Below are 21,963 nucleotides of genomic sequence, written 5' to 3'. Positions count from 1 at the left end.
TAGAATTTCCTGTTCATTCTTTAAATTTTTTTCCATTCAATGAAAACTATTCTTTTAATACATATGATAAGCTAATTCACAATTTAAATGAAATGTCATGAAAAAGATTAACATTTTCAATCAACTTACAATAGTCCGAGCATACCCTTTGTATGATTATACTTAAAACAAATCCCTCCAAGCAACATTAAAATTGATAACCACATTTGACCTTATTATATACATACAAGCAAAGGTCATAATTCATTGTTTGTCACAATATAGAGAGGTAACAACATATGGTTCATGTGATTTTATTTTAACATAACAAAAATGGAACATCTATACTATCAGCCCCTTTCCCCAAAACAGAAAGAAAAGTGTAGCTATAAAATTGGTTTGTAACATGAACAAATGGCTTAGTAATGTTTCATCTTCTTTACAACTACTTTTGAAGCACAACATTATAAAAAATATTATTTGCAATATTGTTGTTACTTATACTCTGGTAGAATCATAACCTGCTTGTATACAACTGACAGCTAGATTGATTCTTACTTATTCTTAGAATTATATAACTATTCTCTTTATATGGATGTTAAGACAAATTGTTCTTGCAGAAGAATAAGTTAAACTATAAGAGGGGCTGCAGTTAATTATATAGCAATTTCAGCATAAATATAGATTAGATTCTGGGACAACTGTAGTAGCTTTTTTAAAAATAACTTCACCGCAGGCCAGATTTTTAAAATCTGACAACTCTGACTTATGCATAACAAAGTGTGTGCACACCATGGGCACAACAGAGAAATAAATATATTTTTTATCTTGATAAAAATTAAAATCTTACCATGTCACCAAGGAACAAAGACTGAAATAGGAAAATGAGATTTCCTATCATAAATATATGATTCCATTTAAATTAAGGTCTGTATTTACTCAACAGCAGATTTTTTAAAATGTGGTAAATTGTACACCATTATGTTGCTTCTAGCATTGCATGACACATATAGGGCAATGCCCTGATTTCATTAATTGTCAAACTTCTTCAGTGCACTTTTTCAAATGCAAAATGTTGACAAATCAAGTTTAGCTGAATGTAGAATCCATAAGATACACTATTCACATGGTCTCTGGAAACATTACCCATAACATTCAGCTAAAAGGCACGAGGTAACTCAATCTTAAGAGCTGCCTTGACCAGCAGATTATGCAAACTTAATATAAAAAGATACAGTACCTGTGATGATACATTGGTTCAGGAGCTCTCCCGTGTGTCATAAAAACCTTGGAACAATCTAGATTTACTATGCCTTCTAGATAACACTCACTAAAATAGTGTTATATGAGGAACACGTTTTATTTCATGTTTTAAAAAGTATGCTAGATTTGATCTGAAAAATTACAAATCTCTCAACACCTTTCCTTCTTCCTCATCATCACTATCAGTCACATTGACTTGCTGTACACTAGAAGGGGTGGAAGGGGTGGCTGTAAAAACATTTTCAAGGGCCCCAATGTCCAACTGTGGCATAGGGTTTAAATACTCCTCTTCAGTCTGACTGTGGCTGCTGTAATAGGATGTCCCTTCCAAGCTCTCACAGCTGCGGGAGTCTTCGCTATGCGTGTGTTCATCAGAATATTCTCTGAAAGGGTAGTCTCTGTTCAGGGCAGAAAACATGGCCTCATGCTTTTGATACTGGTCTTCATAAAAGCCAAGGCATTCAGGCATGGAGCTGGGGAAATTCCCATAGCCAAAAGGAGGCCGGCTATATGGACATGTGCTACATCAAAAAGAAAAAAAGGAAAGGAAAAAAGGTTACTTCGATTGCTTTGCCCAACGACTGATATGTTACTAATGAGTTCTTGACTTACAACCATTTCTTTACTGACTGTTCAATGTTACAACGGCACTGGGAGAAAAAAGAGACTTACGGCCAAATTGCCACACTTATGACACGGCAGCATCCCCATGGTCATCTAATCAAAATTTAGGTTCTTGGCAACTGCAATCTATTCAAGACAGCTGTACTGTCCTGACGTCTTGTGATCATCATTTGTAACCTTCCCAGTTGGTTTCCAACAAGCAAAGACAACGGTGGAGGCCAGATTTGCTTAACAGCAACATGATTCATTTAGGAACTACAGTGATTCACTTAACAACTATGACAAACATGGTCATAAAATGGGGACAAAACTCATTTAATAATTGCCTTGCTTAGCAATGGAAATTTTGGACTCAACTGTAATCATGGGTTGAGGACTACCTGCATAGCAGGTTTTTATTTATGGTTTGAGTTAAAATTAATACCACGGTACATGCTCCTTCAGGCTGAAAATTATACAATGGTACCTCTACTTAAGAACTTAATTTGTTCCACGACCAGGTTCTTAAGTAGAAAAGTTTGTAAGTAGAAGCAATGTTTTCCATAGGAATTAATATAAAAGCAAATAATGTGTGCAAACCCATTAGGAAAGACATAAATGCTCGGAATTTGGGTGGGAGGAGGAGGAGGAAGAAGAGGAGGAGGACAGTCACTGCTGAAGGAAGAAGGTGAGGTGAGGGGAATAAAAAAAAAATCCAAAACTTTAAGGCTTAAAAAAAAAAGAGGGACTTTGAGGCAGCGAGGAGAAGCACATGCTTCCAATACACCCAGCATGAGACTGCCTCCCATACACTGCGCCAGAGAGAGAAAGCCGGGGGAATGGCAGGAAACTGGCTGGGCCTTCGAGCCACTCTCAAATTTCCTGGGAAATTTTTCCGGGCTCAGGTTCTTAAGTAGAAAATGGTTCTTAAGAAGAGGCAAAAAAATCTTGAACACCCGATTCTTATCTAGAAAAGTTCTTAAGTAGAGGCATTCTTAGGTAGAGGTACCACTGTATTTAACTTCTCAATAGAAGGAATAGTTTGCAGCATGATAAAAAGACCACTTAATTTCAATTCTGTTAATATAATTTAATATTTAATTTATATATTTAATTAAAGGTATTATAGATATTCCCCAAATCAAATTTTCTAATCACATTTAAATTTGGTGTTCTGTAACATTTTTTTAGAGGTCTATAACAGCATGTAAGGTTCTTGCTACAAGAGCAATACACACAGAAAGCAGAAGATTTGTCCTACAGTATAGAAATCAATCCAGAGTAGGACAATTCAGTCACTTACCCCAACTTTTAATATATTTAATTAATGAATACAGTGATCCCTCGATTTTCGCGATCTCGATCTTCGCGAAACGCTATATCGTGATTTTTCCCACCCGATGATGTCACTCTCTTCCTTTCTCATCTTTCTTTCTCTCTCTCTTTCTCTATCTTGCTTCTTCCTCTCTCACACTCTCTTCCTCCCTCTCTCATCTCTTTCTTTCCTTCTCTCTCTTTCTCTATCTCTCCCCCTCTTGCTCTCGAGCGGCGGGCGGCGGGTGGGCGGGCGAGCGGCGGGCGGGCGGGCAGCAGTGAGGAGCCGAAGATCGGGGTTTCCCCTTTGCGTGGGCGGCGGGGAAGACCCAGGGAAGGTTTCTTCGGCCGCCCAGCAGCTGATCTGCTCGGCAGCGTGGCAGCAGCGAGGAGCCGAAGATCGGGGTTTCCCCTTTGCGTGGGCGGCGGGGAAACCCCGATCTTCGGCTCCTCGCTGCTGCGGCGCTGCCGAGCAGATCAGCTGCTGGGCGGCCGAAGAAACCTTCCCTGGGTCTTCCCCGCCGCCCACGCAAACTTCACCATCTGCGCATGCGCGGCCATGGAAAAAGGGCGCGCATGCGCGGATGGTGTTTTTACTTCTGCACCACTATATCGCGAAAAATCAAGTATCGCGAGGGGTCTTGGAACGTAACCCTCGCGATACTCGAGGGATCACTGTAATAGCATTCATAGTTTAAGGTGTTATAAAATAAATGAAACCAATAAACACCCCAGCAGCATCCTAAACTTAAATAGAAAGTTAACCCTTATAAATATAAATAAAACCTTAATAAAAATTAAAAGGCAATTAAAAAATTATGTGGTGATTACAAATGCCATCTAGTCTGTTTTATTGTTTACCTGAAAAGTTAACTAGTACATGCTTATATGCATGGGTATGTATCTCTATTATGTTCAACTCAAACTCCTGATAATTTGGATGGATGGACGGATGGACAGACGGATGGACGGATAGACTGAATAGTGTACAAATTGTTTCAAAACTGAAATTGCACTTTTGAAGCATTTTGAACATCTATCATAATTACAGATATATACACTCATATACAGAAATACAAGATTTGAATGGGTACAAGGAACATATAATTAGATATCAGAACCAAATTAAATAGGTGAGGTATTCTGATGATTTCATTTAGCAATTTACAGAAAAGTTGCTGTTGATCAAATAAATAACTACCCGGCATTAAGTAAGGGAACTCATGTAGTTCTGGATCTTTATGATTAACAATAAGATAACCACTGTCTTGTATTCCGCATTTCATTTCCCTCCAACTGCTCTATATTGTAACAACCTAAATTCATATAATGAGCCCTGGTAGCACAGTGTATTATGTCACTGTGTAAAGAATGCAGTGTTGCAGGCTAATTCTGCCCAGAGCTGAGAGACTGATCCCGACAGGGCTCAATATTGTCTCAGCCTTCTATCCTTCCAAGGTTGGTAAAATTGTTGGGGGCAATGTGGTGTAAACTGCTCAAAGTGCTGTAAAGTACTTTGGAGCAGCATATACCAGGAAAACAGAAAACAGAATAACAGAGTTGGAAGAGACCTTGGAAGTCTTCTAGTCCAACCCCCTGCTTAAGCAGCAAACCCTACACCATTTCAGACAAACAGTTATCCAATCTCTTCTTAAAAACTATCTGTACCATAAGACTAAGAAGTATTGCTATAACATTTACCTTCACTGGTGGTTATTTTTGCCTTGAGGCTCATGTCTTATACCGCAAAAAATACTAACAAGACAGGTGATTGATCTAATAAACAAAAGCACTCTTATACAAGCCATACAAACTAAACAGACCGACTGACTTACTGACGTACTTACTTACTTTATTTATTTGACTTCTATACCGCCCAATCCCAATGGGACACAGTATTAAAAATCCCTCTTTGCATTTAATGTAAAGGCAAGTTTTTTCTCTCAACAAATTAACAGAATCTGAACAGTCTTGCATGGGCTTGGCAGGGGCATACCGATTGTAGATTGGATAGGAAAACAGAGGTAATAGTTAGATTGGGAATTTTTTTTAAAAAAATCCCAGATGATAAGTTAATAAAGTTACCAGGAGTCAAGCTTGTCTTGGAATAAATTTTGCTTAACTTTTCTTGTGATCTATACTGCTCCAATTTATAGTAACTGCCAAGACTGTGAATGCTATAGAGAATAGCAGCAGCAAAATACAGCAGCCCCAAAGTGAAATTAACAGGTCATTAATAAGGATATCCATTTCCAGAATAAGAGCACAGCTAGCTAGCTAAAATTAGAATAATCTACTTGTTTCTCATTTTGTTAATGGGTCCTTTTCATATCACACTGTTCAGGGGACACTTGTGAAAGGTAAAAAAGTAGTAGTAGTCTACCAAGGAAAGATTGACTTATGGAGAGGTTCACATAAATCTAGTATTTCACTCTGTTTTAATGTGTTGTATAAATGCAGACATTACATATACAACATTTTTATGGGTTTACTGCCTTGTACAAACCACTATAACCTATTGAACAATCTGTGCTTGTACATTTACCATATACTTAGCCAGGTGGGTGATTTCAGCACAGAAGTGATGATATAAAAGAACTAAAAACTCAGCCAGCTTAGTGTCATGGTGAAGTGCTAATCTAGAATTCACAAGATTGTGAGCCTCTCTTAGGTATGAAAGCCAGTTGGGTGACTTTGGGCCAGTCACTCTTTCTCAGCCCAACCCATCTTAGGAGGTTGTTATTGTGAGAAAAATGGGAGACAGGAGTATTCGGTATGTTTGTCACCTTGATCGATTGATCTATATCAGAATTCTACCACTACCACCATCCAGTCTTATTTTTAAGGAAGATAGTGGCTTCAGGTCAAATCAGAGGTGGGATTCAGCAGGTTCTGATCAATTCTGGAAAACCGGTAGTGGAAATTTTGAGTAGTTTGGAGAACTAGTAAATACCCCCTTTGACTTACTCCACCCCTATCTATTCTTTGCCTCACGAATCCTAGCTGATTAGGAAGAAAAAGGAAATATTGCAGTAACCTTCCCCTGGAATGGGATGGGAATAGATGTTTTACAGCATCCTTTCCCTGCCATGCCCGCCAAGCCACGCCCAACAAGCCACATGCACAGATCCAGTAATAAAAAAACCCTGAATCTCATTACTGGGTCAAATATATATACATGTCCAGATTGTAATGGGTTTATACCAAACTTTTTTAAAAACCAAGGCTGCAAATCAGAGACTGAGCCAGTGGAATTTGAGGTCTCTAATCAAAAACTATTGGGTAGAACCCCAAACTTTCAGATTGTCTCTTGAAAAGATTTGTTTTAATAATTAAATGAGTATGATAGTTCTGATTTGTTTTTTTCTACTTGGAAGGTCTTGTTTCATGTTTTCTAATAAACTAAAGTCTTAAAAAGAGATAATAATGTACCAGATGGGAATAAAAGATTGGACATGGGGAAAAAATCTTTAAAGCCTTTGTGGTGAATGGAAAATTGATGAAAATAATTTCAGTAGAATGGAATGCATGGAAGTTCCATATGAAAGGAAACAGGGAAAACAGAAGGGAAATTGTCTAATGTTATTGCATGTTTGCTAACAGTAACTGCAATCCTTGGCATAGTGTGTCTAATTACCTATTCCAGAATGCAAATATGTGGTTGCATTACCTTGATGGGAAATAATGAGGTCCTGGTAAAAAGTAAGGATGGTGAAATGAAAATCGAGGAGGAGCTCCAAAGAGAGTTGCTGGATGACCAATGGGAGGAGGCTGATAAACGTGTGGATGAGGGATAGGTGGTGCTTGAGGAATGGGTCCATTTCTAGAACATGAAGAAACACCTGAGTATTCCTTGGGGGGTTGGCTATTTGAGACACTGTATCTAGGGTGAGTAGTGCTTGTATTATTTGGGGTCCTGCTTGAGCTTTCAATAGAAATCTGGTTGGGTCTCTTTATAGAGCAATTTGTTCCTGAAGATACACGATGAGCTTCCGTTGGGGAAGGTGCAGCAAATCGTTGAGGCTGAAGGACTGGCCGAATGGGCAGGTTTGCAGTTGAGGCAGCTAGTGATGTTGTGTTTCCTACACTTGGCTGGAACAGTGTAATAGGGCCTGGATGCTGAGCAGAAGGCGCTGGCAGCTGGATGGTAGAGGCGGCTTCACCTTTGGACAAGGAAAAGGATCAGTTATAACTGAGAAACTCATATTAATAGCATTTTCTTATTTAAAGTCTGTGGAGAGGGGTGGCATACAAATCTAATTAATAATAATAATAATAATAATAATAATAATAATAATAATGTTTACTTTATTTAATTTTACTACAAAACATGTGCCTACAAATAATAATTATACTGTGTGTTAAAATCATTACATGTGTTCCATAATTAATATATGCAGGACTATATATATTTTTATAAAATATATACTTTTATAAAAAATGTACTATGCAATTATACTTTGACAAAAAAATAAAGTATAAAAGTATAATTCCTTAAATTTGTAAATCTGAAAACTCAAATTTCCTTCTATTTTTGGAAACTCATTCCTATTAACAATAAAGGTTTATGGATTACTTCTTTTTAATATAAAAGGGCCTGGGCCTGGGTGATTTGAAGGATACCTCTCTCTAATCACACCTAACCAACAGATCCAGCAGGAAAGGAACGTGAAGAGTCCTCTTCATGAAGGAATGGCATCAAATGGGACCAAGGAGGAAAGATTTATCTGCTAAGCACCTACCCTTTGGAATATTATTCCTTTTGATGTCAGGTTGACCCCAACATTATTGGCTGTGTAAAAGGGCCCAAAAACATGGCTTTGAGACAATATTGCTAAGAAAATTGAGCATGCTATTCTGTAGATTGTGGGTTTTTGTTTTGCTATTTAAAGGTTGTTGTAACTTTTTAAAATTACTTTTTTATGCTTTGTAGTATTGTTTTTGTTTTAAACTTTGTATGCTATTCAGAGTCATGATTTATTCATTTGATTTTTATCTCACATTTATTACTATGTATGTAATTTAAGGCAGCAAATACTCCTAACACTGCTTTCTCCTCCTATTTCCCCCCACCCTGTGTGGTAAGTTAGACTAAGGTATCAAACTCATGGGGTCACGTTGCCACCACGTGATGTTCCATGATATTTTTTCCCTTCGCAGATCTAGGGTGGGCGTGGCCTGCATGTGACACACCCGGCCTGTTGGCCGCCAGTTTAACACCCCTGGACTAAGGGATAGGCTCAAGGTCATCAGCCAGTTTTCTGCCTAAGGTGGGAACTTCATCTCCAGTCTCCTGGTTTCGAAACCAGTGCATTAATCTCTCGCCAATCTGGCTATCTTTCTTTATCAAATAAATGAATTAGTACTGTATCTGTCATCTTAATATCTAAAGATATTTAGGATATCTTTCAAATTTGTTAATAAAAGCCTATATTTAGGTCTGTATGTCATTGTTTTCTAATAATATACCATATTTTTCAGTGTATAAGATGCACCTTTTTCCTCCCTAAAAGAGGCTGATAATTTTGGTGCATCTTATACTCTGAATGTATCTTTTTTCCTCCCAGCCCTAACTAGCTGCTAACAATCTTACCAGCTCTTACCTTGCAGGCTCTTTCATTGTTTCTCTCCGCGAAGAATGTTTTCCAAGCCCTAAGTCTTTGCAGGGTTTTTTTCATTGCTCTAACTTGCTCTGAGTAAGTTTCTTTCCAGCCCTAACCAGGTGCTAACAATGTTCTCAGCTCCTACCCGTTTGCAAGCTCTTTCATTGTTACTCTCTGCGAATGTTTTCCAAACCCTGTCTTTTGTTTTCATTCTCTACTTGCTCCAAATGTTTCTTTCCAGCCCTAATCAGGTGCTAACAATGTTCCCAGCTTTTACCGTCTTGCAAGCTCTTTCATTGTTACTCTCTGCAAAGAAGAATGTTTTCCAAGCCCTAAGTTTTTCAAGGTTTTTTTCCCATTGCTCTACTTGGTCAGATTGTTTCTTTCCAGGTGCTAATGATGTTCCCAGCTCTTACTGGCTTGCAAGCTTGTTGCTCATTACTTGTTTCTCTCTCATAATAAAAATCTTTTAAGCCCTTAACCAGGGGATAAAATAATGTGCTGAAGCTGACCAGACTAAGGACGCTAGCCAGATAAATGCCTGGTAACTAGATTCTTTTCCCTGTTTTCCTCCCCAAAACTAAGGTGCATCTTATATTCTGGTGCGTTTTATACTCCAAAAAATATGGTATATGGAATTAGAAATCAAATACACATCCGAAAGTTAACACATCAATTATCCAATATTATTTGGTAAGTATTATATAAGTGCTAAATATTATACATTATTTCATTTGCAAGAAATAATAATTGTTTATAGATTATGTTTTCCATTTCTTCTTATTTTTGTCTGTCAACTTTAGCATGATGAATGCTGCTTCCAAATATAGCTTTATTTTGGATCATCACAAAAGTAGTGATGTTCTTCAGGATATCAATTTTATAGCTCTTTTCCTTCTGGAGAAAATTAACTTTTTCAAGAAGGATAGAAAAAAATAGTGGTATGATTTTGACACTGAGGATGATGTAAACAGGTGAATTCAAACAGCTCATCTCACATTTTTATAACATCTGCAGTAAATCTTATATTCATCATCTATTTAATATTTTAAATAACTTTCATTTAGACTGTATTCTATTGTGGGAGGCAATTGTTTTTAGCACAGAACATCTGAACTTTTGGAGTGGTATGTTTATGTTTTGAGGAGTTTTATTTTTACACAAAAATAGGTATGTTTAAGTTAGTAGAAATTTCACACAATTAGTTTTGAGCCAGTTTCCTTTAAAGGAAGAGGAAATGTCATTATATTGCTGAATTTTAATAATACAATTGCAGGTGGGGTATGGGAACAAAAATAGAAAACAAATTGGCTGACTGCATGTGGGCAGGCCTTTGATTTAAGTGCTATTTTGTAACTTCAAATAATAATAATAAAAATAACTCACCATCTAGAAGTATTCTTTGAAGTTAATCAGATGATAAAAGATTATCTAAATTCTAAAGTGAAAATGTCCTATTTTATGATAGATTCAATGCTTGTTATTGCCCACATCAAAATTATATCCTATTAAAACAGGGGCCCTCAACTTGTGGGCCTATTCACAACTGGGCTGACTGGCTGACCACTGCGTGTGTGTGTGCACGGACATACAACCCCATTCACATGAGCAATGTGTACTCCCGTTTCCCTCTCCACTCTCCACCCCTGCTCCTGCTCTGGGCTGCCAACCTGTAAAGGTTGGGGAATTCTGTATTTAAAAAGGGTTGGATGGAATATGAAGGATATTATCCACAGAATATACAAAATATACTCCAACAGTGTTCTGGCTTAAAGTGGAAGCACAATATTATATTACTATAGGCTCTACCTAAGAGTAATTTTTTTTCTGGTTTCCCCTTTCTCTTTAACAAACTTTTCCCCCCTTTTTCTTTCTACTTGGATAGAATGGGAAATGATATTTTTGATTACCGCAGAACTTGCAGCAGTTTGTGGCCAAAACTGGTCTCCTTTCTTCTTTTTACAGTATTTCTAAACTGGCAGAAGTGAAAATGATTGCAGATGACCTTCAAATTGCTTCTAAGGATTTATTGAATGAAAACAGCGATGATATGGAAGTGTCTCATGTTAACTCACAATGGAATGAAGAGACCATCTTTTGGTACATTCTACCAGTCTTCTAAAGCTTCTATGAGTATCAAAATATGTAAGCATGCATTGTGCATGAGTGCATTGATTCATGTCAAAAAAAATGAACACTGCTTGTTACAATAGAGCAGGGGGAGGCAAGGTTGGCTCTTCTATGACATGTGGACTTCAACTCCCAGAATTTCTGAGCTAGCATGATTGGCTCAGGAATTCTGGGAGTTGGTCCACAAGTCATAGAGAAGCCAATTTTGCCTACCCCTGCAATAGAGTCATCATTTTGCAAGTTTTGATGTATACCTGTACACACATGGTAGATGCTAATGGTAACATTATACATTTACAGAAAATCAGCCTCAAGTGGCAACATCTAGTCATATGATCTATAAAGTTATAAAAGGTTAGTCCTGGTTAATATTTGATTGTAGTTATTGAGATATGTTGGATTAGAGAGCTGAAAATTTTATTCTGAGAGAAAGCAATGGCATACCACTTCTATTTCATGCCACAAAAACTGTGTAGAGGATATGTCCAATTCTGCAGATTTATTTTCACTGATAAAAATGATGAACCAATACATATTGTCCCAATGTAAAGGTTGGTTCAGAGACTGACACAGATTTAGGAAACAGCTACCTGCAAACTTCCCTTTTATGGAAAGAACTGTGTCCACAATTGTGTACAACAGAACTGTTAAAAACAATGAAGAAACACTCCATTAAAATGCATTGGGGGATAAATTGGTTCTAAACTTGAAATAGTGTGCATTTGGAGAAATTCTTTTCCCCTATTCTCTTAATCTTAGTATGTCTAATTAAGAAAGAGTCTGAGATTCTCCTTTGGAAGAATTACGTTTCACCTGAGTCAGCTGTCATAACCTGACACCAGACATTACAAAAAAACCACATTTCTGGTTCCATTTATTATAGAAGCAGGGGTGAAATGCTCCCGGTTTGCTCATGCCTGTCGGTCATTGGAGAGCCGGTCGCAAAGTGTTCTGTGCATGTGCAGAGGGTAAAAGAACCAAAATGGTGACCTCCGGGTGGTGGGTGAAGCCTTGTGCTCCCTTTGCAACTGGCTCTCCAATAACCGACAGTCACGAGGGAACCGGGAGCATTTCATCCCTGTATAGAAGTGTGAGAAAACAAACCAGAGTATTTGTCAGAAATTACTTATACGTGTTTCATTTGAAAAGAACATACTTTGTGGAATGCTTGCCTTGGGAGTTCTGGGAAATTTATTCATTAGATTGTTCCATTCCAGGATGGTGGCAAAGCCATTTGATACTATTGTAAGTCTCACCATGTGGATTCACTTAAGAGGCAATTTTACTTGATATGAATCAAATTTACAAATTTGAACAAAAATGCTTATAAAAGTATGGTTATATTTTATCAACTTGTTTAACTTGCTGAAGACAACAAGTGGAATATTTAGTTGCTAATTTAAATATTTCTACAAAACTGTGCTATCAATGTGCTTATAGGAATTAAAACTCTTATTCCAAAGGTGCTTTCAAAAAGGCAACTGGACTTACTTGGTTTTTCTTCAAGACATTTCACTTCTCACCCAATAAGCTTCCTCATTCTAATTAACTGGTGGGGAATGGAAAGGATTTATACTGTTTGCAATCATCCACTATGAGGGTCACTAAATCATCAGGTGGTTAATCTGGGTCCTCAGAGTCCCTTGAATCAGAGTGCCAATGTGTGTGGAACTGACTTGGGACTATTGAAAAGCTGTTCAATTTTAACACAGATAGCCTCTTTGATTCCTCTTTCAAACCAGTTTAAAGAATTCATATAAACAATGAAAATGAACTTACAGACTGGATGTCCAATGCTGTTCTGTACGTTGGGTATAACCACAGAGTAGGTAGGTGATCGGAAAGGGTAAATGGTAGTTGGATTTGTAGTAATAATACTCTGAGAAGTCCCAGTAAAAACAGTAGAGGCCGTCATTGGACTTGTAGCTATGATGTTCTGAGTTGTACCCGAGAATACAGTGGAGACAGTCAATGGAAACCTCTTCCTTTTGCCAGGCCTTGGCTGGTAAACCCAACCTGCAGAAATGTTAAAGAGTACGCCAACTGAAAGATAGAGTTTCTTTGGAAAACTCTTACCTAGTGAAGATATGCACTAGTAAGAATAACATAAGCTTCTCTGCTGTTAAATCAGAAAATCGTATTTGAACAAAAAACCAATCACTTATATGTACAATATAAATAGGGAGCTTACAATCTCTGAGGGAAAGAGAGATACTGTATTTTTTTCCTATTTGTAATACCTTTCATTACCATGGATTTTGGATTGACTTATATAAAAACATGGGAGCCAATTTGGAGTCCTGGTGATTATATGGATAAGCCCCTACAATTTTCTTGGCAATATTTTTCAGAAGTGGTTTGCTTTTACCTTCTTCTTGGGGCTGAAACGAAATGACTGCCCGAGTCATCTGGTTGCTTTGTGCAAGGTTATTACTCATGTTCAATGTCTTTAATCACTGCACCAAATTGGTATTCATGCCATCCATATTATCACCCATTGTGGCATAACTTTACAATTAGGACAGAATACCAACTTTGTTAAATAAAACATTATTATTGCTGCTCATAATAAATAGAGTTAATGCCTTTCTTATTCTATTATTCATTATATTTGCTTTAGTATTACAGAATTTAGCATCAGATTATTTTTTAAATATGTATATAAAATCAGAGCCCTGGAAATTATATTATCTGAATTGTATTTCACTGGGAATAACACAAAGACATGCAATGAGTTTATACATTTAAAACAGGAACATCAGCAGAAATTGTCAGCGTTAATATAATTGGGTTAATTAATATTAACATATGCCTTTTGTTGAATAAACTATTTTTCTCAGATGTAATTTCAAATAATTAACAAGGTTTATATAAATCAGTGGAAATGCACATTCACAAGACAGATGAGAGAAAAGTTGCTGCTTTCTTTCTTTGATTGTTGTGGACTGCCAGAGTCACTGAGAGTCTGCAAGTTTAATAAATAATTATTTTCATATCCTAAATATATCCCACTTGACAAAATGGGAAAACCTTAGTGCTCATTCTAATATACAGGTGATTGAGCTACATGTGTGATGGCATAATGTCACCATTCATTTGGCTACTTGTGTGTCTTTGGGAGAAGATATATATATATATAAAACCCTAAAGAATTTGCCTCATTATTTAAACATACTATGTTTTTTAAAAAAATCTTGGAGGATTCTGTTTCCTGAATGATTATATTTAAACACCATTTTTCCATGCATGAACCTATGGATTACCTAATGGCAACCAGTCATTAAAAATGTATAAATAATTGTCTCTCTAGTACCAGGAAATTCTTCTCTGTGTTTTTCTTTTATCTTCTGAGCTTCATCATAATAAGGTTTCTTTTGTTCTTCAGTGAGCTTGTTCCATTCCAATCCAAGCTGGACACTGATCTCGGCATTATTAGCAGCGGGGTTAGCTTTGGCTAAGGCTGGCCGATGAATTCTTGCCCATACCATAAATGCATTCATAGGACGCTTGACATGGCCATCTCTATCTTTGCTGAACGGAGTATCTGGTATCCCTACGATAAAGTAATATTAATGTTTAGGTAATATAGGGATGGATGGAATATACTGCTAATTCTGCGGTATTCTGTGGGCATTGAAGTATGATCCTAACAATTAATAATAAAATGATTTTTCTCTACCTCAATTGCTGAAAACACTGCTTAATTCTGGCAACAGATGCAAACATTAGGCTCAAACACACCCCAATTCTAAATTCTAATTATTATGATTATTACATTTGGCTGCACATTATGAATTTTAGTGACTAGTACAGGACCATTTTTGGCAAGTTTCATACAATCTTATTGTAAAGTGAAATTATAAGCTGATATAGGACACTGAGGATTGTGTAATTTATTTTTCTAATGCATATGGAAGAGGTAAGAGTGTGATTCCTCCTGGAGCCTTTATTCATCTTCAGGCTTTGCATTAATATTTTGGAGAATTATGTGCTTTAGACTGGGGATCTCTTCTAAGGAGTTGTTCGAAATAGAAAAGAGGAAAAAAGGTTATTATACAAGTCCAGTGGTTTTTATAACTAATTCTTTGTCTCACTGCATGAAGCATGGTAAATATTATTAACTACATAAATAATGTGCAGGTTTTCTACCAGTTTGGAGCAACATTGACTTCCATTTTGTCACAGGGCAAACTGTATTTGAAACTGAGTGAAGTGGTCAGGAACAATTTGCAAGATGGCATAGGGACTGGAAATTCACTAAGTGGTTACAAGACTTATGCATATTTTTTTTAATCTAACTAGGTAACTAGGCACTAGGCTTTACCACTGAATGGTAAAAATAATAAAGGAACAAAAGCATGCTCTTGTATGAGTTTGCAATTCTACAAAAGACGGATTAAATATCCCATGTTTCCCTTTGTAAATTGCACTTAGAATTTACTAATTACATCACGAAGAACACAATTTTATCCATTTGTCAGAATTAAGTCTCATGGTATCCACTATATTTAAAAATGTACCATTCATGCTGTTCAATGGGGAACTAAAGATTTTTTAATAAATTTATGCAGTCTATTTGCATAGCTGCCCATCTCAATAAGCGACCATGGATTAAAAAGACCAGAGATCAGATTAGAGATGAACTTCTCATCTAATTTCTTTCAGTATATTTTATAGCTTTCACGGTTTTCCTGTCCATAAAACCGCACAATTTAAGCAAGCTATTGATGGGTCCAATGTTCATGGTGGAATTGTATGGACAGGAAAATAGTGAAAGTTGTAAAATATATTGAAAGAAATATGTTAATTTACACAAATAAGCAAAATATGCATTCACTAACATTCATGAATTTTAGTTGAGATTGAAATGAATGATATTTGAACAATAGCAGTACTACAATGTCAAATGAATTTTTCTTCATCACAGAAGCAATTTAATATTAACATCAAAATAATTATATATAATGTTACTCTTTTAGTATGTATTTTATATTATTCATCATAGACTGTAATCAACTATAGAATATATTATTTCTCTTGTATTCAAAAATATTGACTGGAAAATTGTCATAAGTACCATATGTTAAAGATACTCTGCCAAAACCCTCAATTTCTCCAAAAGTTATATTTTTGGGTAAAAAACACTTGTTTTCCTTCTCTTAATATATAATATTTGTATGAAATGGCAGATATTGTTATTTTTCTTACAAAACCAGCCTCACTTTGCCACATGTAATATTGGCTACACTTTCTAATTTGAAAAAAGACCTATGAAATGTCATTTTACAGGATCTCCTGTTTTTCTCCACAATAACCCTTTGAGGTAGGTTGAGTTAAATACAACTAGCCCCCAGAAAATCACCCAGCAAGCTTTCATGGTTAAAGTGGAATGAAACTTCGGTTTCTACAATGATAGCCGAACATTTTAATCACTACGCTTACATTCAGTGAACTGAAAGAAACCGGAAAAGATATGTCACTAAAAAAAAAAAAAGAACTACAGTATGTGATTGGGCTTGCTAAATCGATACAACTTGACAATTAATGGATAGTTACGATCGGCCATTCCTGTTCCTTTTCCTCAGGCTTGCCCCACAGAATCCTCTCCTCTTCTCTCCCTCAGGCCTGCACCACAGAAGCCTCTTTTATCCCCTTCCCTCCCTCAGCCTTGCTCTGCAGAAGCCTCCCCTATCACAGCTTGCTGCTGTGAAAGTAAAACTGAAGCTGAAATTCCTCTTTTGCTTATGTTTTGTCTTTGTAACATATTTCTTTTCATGTGGATAGGGGGAGTAGAACTCCTTAGTGTCAAAGGGCTAAGCACCTAGGAGCCAAGAGGAACATATGTGGCAAATTTCAAGTTTGCAGACCTTTAACAGATCAAAAGAATTGGAAGGGACCTTGTATGTCATCTAGTCCAGGGGTCGACAAAGTTGTTCAGAATCTAGGAGCCAGCCAAAAAATTTAGGAGCCAGAATTTTTTTTAAGCAAACTTGGTTTTTTGCCGAGTCTCCACCTGACATCGCTTTCACCCCCTCTGTCTCCTCCTTCCTCTCTCATCTCTTTCCTTCCTCTCCCTCCCTTTCTCTCTTTCTTTTCTCTCCCTTTCTGTCTATCCTTTCTATCTCTCACCCCTTCTCCCTCTTTCATTCCCTTTCTCTCCCTCCCTTTCTCTCTCATTCCTTTCTCTCCCTCTTTCCTTCCTATCTCTTTCTTTTTCTCCCTCCTTCATATCTTCTTTCTCTCCCCCTTCCTCCCTCTTTCCTTTCTACTTCTTACTCTTTCTTTCTCTCCCTCCTTCATTCAATTTTCTCTCCCTCCCTTTCTCTCCCTTTCTCTCTCTTTCCTTTCTCTCCCTCCCTTTCTCTTCCTTTTTCTCTATCCTTTCTACTTCTTACTCTTTCTTTCTCTCCCTCCTTCATTCAATTTTCTCTCCCTCCCTTTCTCTCCCTTTCTCTCTCTTTCCTTTCTCTCCCTCCCTTTCTCTTCCTTTTTCTCTATCCTTTCTACTTCTTACTCTTTCTTTCTCTCCCTCCTTCATTCAATTTTCTCTCCCCCCCCTTCCTCCCTCTTTCCTTTCTCCCCCTCCCTTTCTCTTCCTTTTTCTCTATCCTTTCTGCTTCTTACTCTTTCTTTCTCTCCCTCCTTCATTCAATTTTCTCTCCCTCCCTTACTCTCTCTTTCCTTTCTCTCCCTCCCTTGTTCTCCCCTGGGGCTGCCTGTGCCTGCCCTGCACCACCCAACACGGACGGACAGCCCCCGGTCGTCGGTTCGTCGCCCCCCACCCCCCCACGGAGGGAGATCAGGCTGGCGAGGGCGGTAGAACTACGTCACCAGCCACTGGAGGGAGATCGGGCTGGCGGGGGCGGCGAATCCACCTCCCCAGCCGCGCGGAGGGAAATCCGGTAGGCGGGCGGGTGGCCGCGGCTCCCTGCGCGCCCCTGGAAAAGCGTACAGGGAACGGTGCCCGGGGCCACTTTAGCCGCCCCCCCTCCCCCCGCCATCTCCCCGCGACTGCCTGTGCCGCTGCAGCCGCGGCCCCCCCCCCCCGCTCCCACCGCCAGGAGTATAAATCCTTCGCTCCCACCGCCAGTGCCCTCCCGCCGGGCAACCAAAGGACACTTGCCGTGCCGGTGCCTCCGACCTTCAGCAGGGCGGGCGCTGCCGTGCCGGTGCCTCCGACCTCCCGGTTCCTGCTCGATGCCGCGGTTTCTGGCACTATCCTGCTGGGCCCCAAAGAAGGAAGGCGGGAAAAAGGCGTGAAGAATGGAGGTCTCCTTCCTGCCTGCCTTCTTTGGGACCCAGCAGGAGAGCGCCAGAAACCGCGGCATCGGGCAGGAGCGGAGAGGTCAGAGGCACCGCAGCGCCCTTCTAGGCGCCAGACAACATTTTCTAGGCGCCACTGGCGACCAGGCGCCTGGGTTTGTCGAACCTTGATCTAGTCCAACCCCATTTCAAACAGAGACCCTACACCAAGTGATGAACCTTCCACAATTTCCGAAGGCAAGCTGTTCCATTGGTTGATTGTTCTCGCTGTCAGAAAGGCTTTACGGTTCAGGAGATTTCCTGATTACAGCATGAGTGGTTTTCGCTTATATATATAGATAGCCATCTTCTCCACAGCAGAATATCAGAAGGTACTGAAGAGAATCATTGGCATAGTGCATCTCACTGACTCATAACAATCTGCTGTGAATGATATCTCTGTTCTCAAAATCCTGGCCGACAATGAGAACAACCAATTCTGTAGGGCATCGAAACGACCTCGCTGCTCTCCAGAAGGCTGCCTATCGGAATTAATCACCACTTAACAGTCCTTGTGACCCTTAGGAACATAGCAGCAGCCTTAAATTCCAGAATATACTTGTGTTCATGAAGCAATTTCTGGAGTGGGCTAACCAGTTGTGGATTAACACCTGGGTGGATTCCACAATGGATGTCCCTCTCATCGTCATCATCCCCAACAAAGTATACCCGGAGAAATGAAGGCTGCTCCTGAGACCCCACCACGATACTCTCTATCCTGTGGTAGATCTGCTCCTGCACTTTGAATGTTGGCATAAAATTTCCCTTCTTCACCTCCCTGGCTGCAAAAGACATCATTTGGAAGCATCCACTGTACTTCTGGACAGCAGAAAGAAAGTGCTTTGCAATCATTGGATGCTGATGGGTGAGAAGGCTGTGTAAGGGTTCAGGGAAGGGCTGAAGGGGAGAGAGGTGGACCGCCACTGCAGCATATCCCAGGACTGTCATCCTGCTACTTTAGAGCATAGCACCAGGCACAGAGTAACTGGGGTCTAAGATCAACAAGCTTGTCCCTGGAGTAATCAATCAGAGGTACATATTTTAAACAGGAAACTGTTTAAACTAATTAGTCCAAGGCATTGATTTCTTTTGTGACTGATTAACAGGGGTTATTAGATGTACAATCTTTTACAGCCAGTCTACTGACTTGGAGTTGAATTTGAAGATATTTGTGTGCAGCTTCCCTTACTTGTAGTTTTCTAATTGCATCAGTAAATCTTTTTCTATATTTTTGCCTCTTTTCCCTTTATCTGTAGCAGATAACAGATTCATCTGAACTGAGGAAGAAAATTAGGGGGGAAAATCTGCCTCTGCCTACCAGTATCCATCAGTATTAATGTGGTTAGTGTTCTGTCAATGTGTGAGGGAACTGACGTTTATTTGGAAACTCAAACAGCATTTGCTGTGTGAGCAAGGAGACAGGAAGGAGCTTGGGCATGGCTTGGCTCAACTGTTAATAATAATATAGTAAATACTAATCTCCAATGGTCATTTTAAAAAATCCATTTTTAGTGAGCACCTAGAAGGCAAGAGAAACATATATGGCAAATTTCAAGTTTGTAGGCTTTATGGTTCTGGAGATTTTGTGATTAATACATAAGTGGTTTTTGCTTTTATATATATAGTTTGTATTTTTATTTTTACTGTTTATTACTTTTAATTTCTGAACCACCCAGAATTTATGATTGAAGAGAAATATAAATCTTATAAAATGTAATATTCATGGAGATTACATTTTGATATACAAAGAAAAGACTAAACTAAAAAGACTAAACTGATTTTCACAAGAATTACATGCATAGCTCTAGCAGAGACTATCGGAGGAGTTCTTTAGTCTCATTATAACTTTTTTATAGCATTGCCATTTGATGATACATTTTGGGTGGTCATATAGGACAATTATTACCAATTAAATGTTATGGCTGACCTGCTGCAGACACTTGCATGAAAATAATTGCCATCTGACAAATGAAAATTATCTTAAGTTACTTGGGTTTTAGATTATATAGTATTTTAGGCATACTGATTTGTGAGTTACATTGTTTTAAAAGATAAAAGTAAAGGTTTCCCCAGTTCAATTGTGCTTTTGCTTTAATCCAGTCCAACAAAGATTCTCATCCCAACAAAGAGGATAGCAGACTAAAAGAGTCAGAAGGGATCTGGAGGTCTAAGCCAATCCTCAGCTCAAGCAAGAGACCCTATACCAGTGATGGTGGATCTTTTCCCCCTCGGGTGCTGAAAGAGCATGCGCATGCGCTATTGTGCATGTGCGAGTGCCGACACCCATAATTCAATGCCTGGGGAGGGCAAAAACAGCTTCTCCCACCTCCCAGAGGCCCTCTGAAGGTCAGAAACAGCCTGTTTTCCAACTTCTGTTGTGTCCAGTAGGCTCGTGTTCTGCCCTGCCCAGGCTCCAAAGGCTTCCCTGGAGCCGAAAGGGTAAAAGCACCCTCCCCCATCCCCCCCGGAGGCTCTCTGGAAGCCAAAGCCCCCCTCCCATAGCCTCTGTGTGAGCCAAAAATCAGCTGGCCTGCACACACATGCACATTGTAGCTGAGCTAGGGCAATGGCTCTCGTGCTAGCAGATATGGCTCAGCGTGCCACGCCATAGTTTCGCAATCACTGCCCTATACTATTTCAGACAAATGACTCTTTTAAAAAATCTCCAATGATGGAAGCACCCACAACTTCTGGAGGAAAGTGGTTAATTGTTCTCAGGGTTAGGACATGTCTGTTAGGATGAGAAACAATGTTTAGCAATTTCTTCTCCTGCCTTCTATCTTCCCCCCACATTGTTATATGACTATTCTGGAGGATGTGCTCAGGTAGACATCTTTCAAGGGAACTGGGTCTAGACCACATTATTCTGCAAATGGTTATCATTTGCAAAGTCTAAAAAACATGTCAATAAGGCTTACTTTTGAGTAGATACTGAGCTCCAAAATACTTTGTAATACTTAATTTGTCTAGAAATAAAGAAGTATATGCCACAGACCACAAATTTACTTCCGCTAGTCTTGTTTTATCTTAAAATATTCCATATTTGAGTGAAAAGCTATAAACATTTATTCAAAAGTAAAGATATTCCATGGTCAATTAGACCCTAACCTTTGGTGTTTTATTTCTAAATTAAGTTTACTTGAGACTAAACCAGCCAATGGCTATAAATGTATATTGAATCAGGACATAAAAGCATATACTACGTGGCCCTTACTGGCTTAAGATGCTATACCATGACTTGTTGAACAAGCCAGTTGGTTGGGCTCAGAAAACATACTATATTTTAAACAATAGCCTAAAAATCATACCACAACCCAGATGCAACAAATTAGAAAGATCCAGGAAACTGCCTTTTTCATATCACCTACCTTTCAGACAGCTTGCTCACTTAAGATTCAGATTGCCCCAACCCTGCTGGCTTTTTATTTATTTTATTTATTTGTCAAACATGTATAGAATAGTAGTAGTTTGTATAAACATAAGTAAATAGTTACAATAAGAGGACAATAGGACAATAGGACAGGAATGGTAGGCACAGTGGTGTGCATATGCACGCCCCTTACAGACCTCTTAGAATGGGGGAAAGGTCAACCGTAGAAAATTTAAGGTTAAAATTTTTTGGGGTTGGGGAAAAAACCACGGAGTCAGGTAGTGCATTTCAGGCATTGATCACTCTATTGCTGAAGTTGTATTTTCTGCAGTTGAGTTTGGAACGATTTATATTTAGTTTGAATCTATATGTGCTCATGTATTGCTGAGGTTGAAGGTG

At 38.6% G+C, this 21,963-nt stretch overlaps 1 protein-coding gene across 3 annotated transcripts in view; it reads right to left on the bottom strand.

Annotated features, from left to right (window-relative positions):
• Nucleotides 1-21,963, bottom strand: part of SOX30 (SRY-box transcription factor 30) — a 28,864-nt gene continuing 6,901 nt past the window's right edge. For 2 of the 3 annotated variants that reach the window (XM_070738997.1, XM_070738995.1), the window contains exons 2-5: nt 14,206-14,445; nt 12,672-12,908; nt 6,830-7,322; nt 1-1,763 (exon numbers count right to left, since the gene is read on the bottom strand). In XM_070738997.1, coding sequence (XP_070595098.1) covers nt 1,382-1,763; nt 6,830-7,322; nt 12,672-12,908; nt 14,206-14,445 — 1,352 coding nt within the window. In that variant the 3' untranslated portion in view covers nt 1-1,381. The remainder of the gene's footprint in view (nt 1,764-6,829; nt 7,323-12,671; nt 12,909-14,205; nt 14,446-21,963) is intronic. The other variant, XM_070738996.1, reaches the window with a different exon arrangement.

This window comes from Erythrolamprus reginae, chromosome 2 (assembly GCF_031021105.1).
Source record: "Erythrolamprus reginae isolate rEryReg1 chromosome 2, rEryReg1.hap1, whole genome shotgun sequence".
In the NCBI taxonomy this organism is placed as follows: domain Eukaryota; kingdom Metazoa; phylum Chordata; class Lepidosauria; order Squamata; family Dipsadidae; genus Erythrolamprus; species Erythrolamprus reginae.
This window is presented reverse-complemented; position numbering and strand designations above follow the sequence as displayed.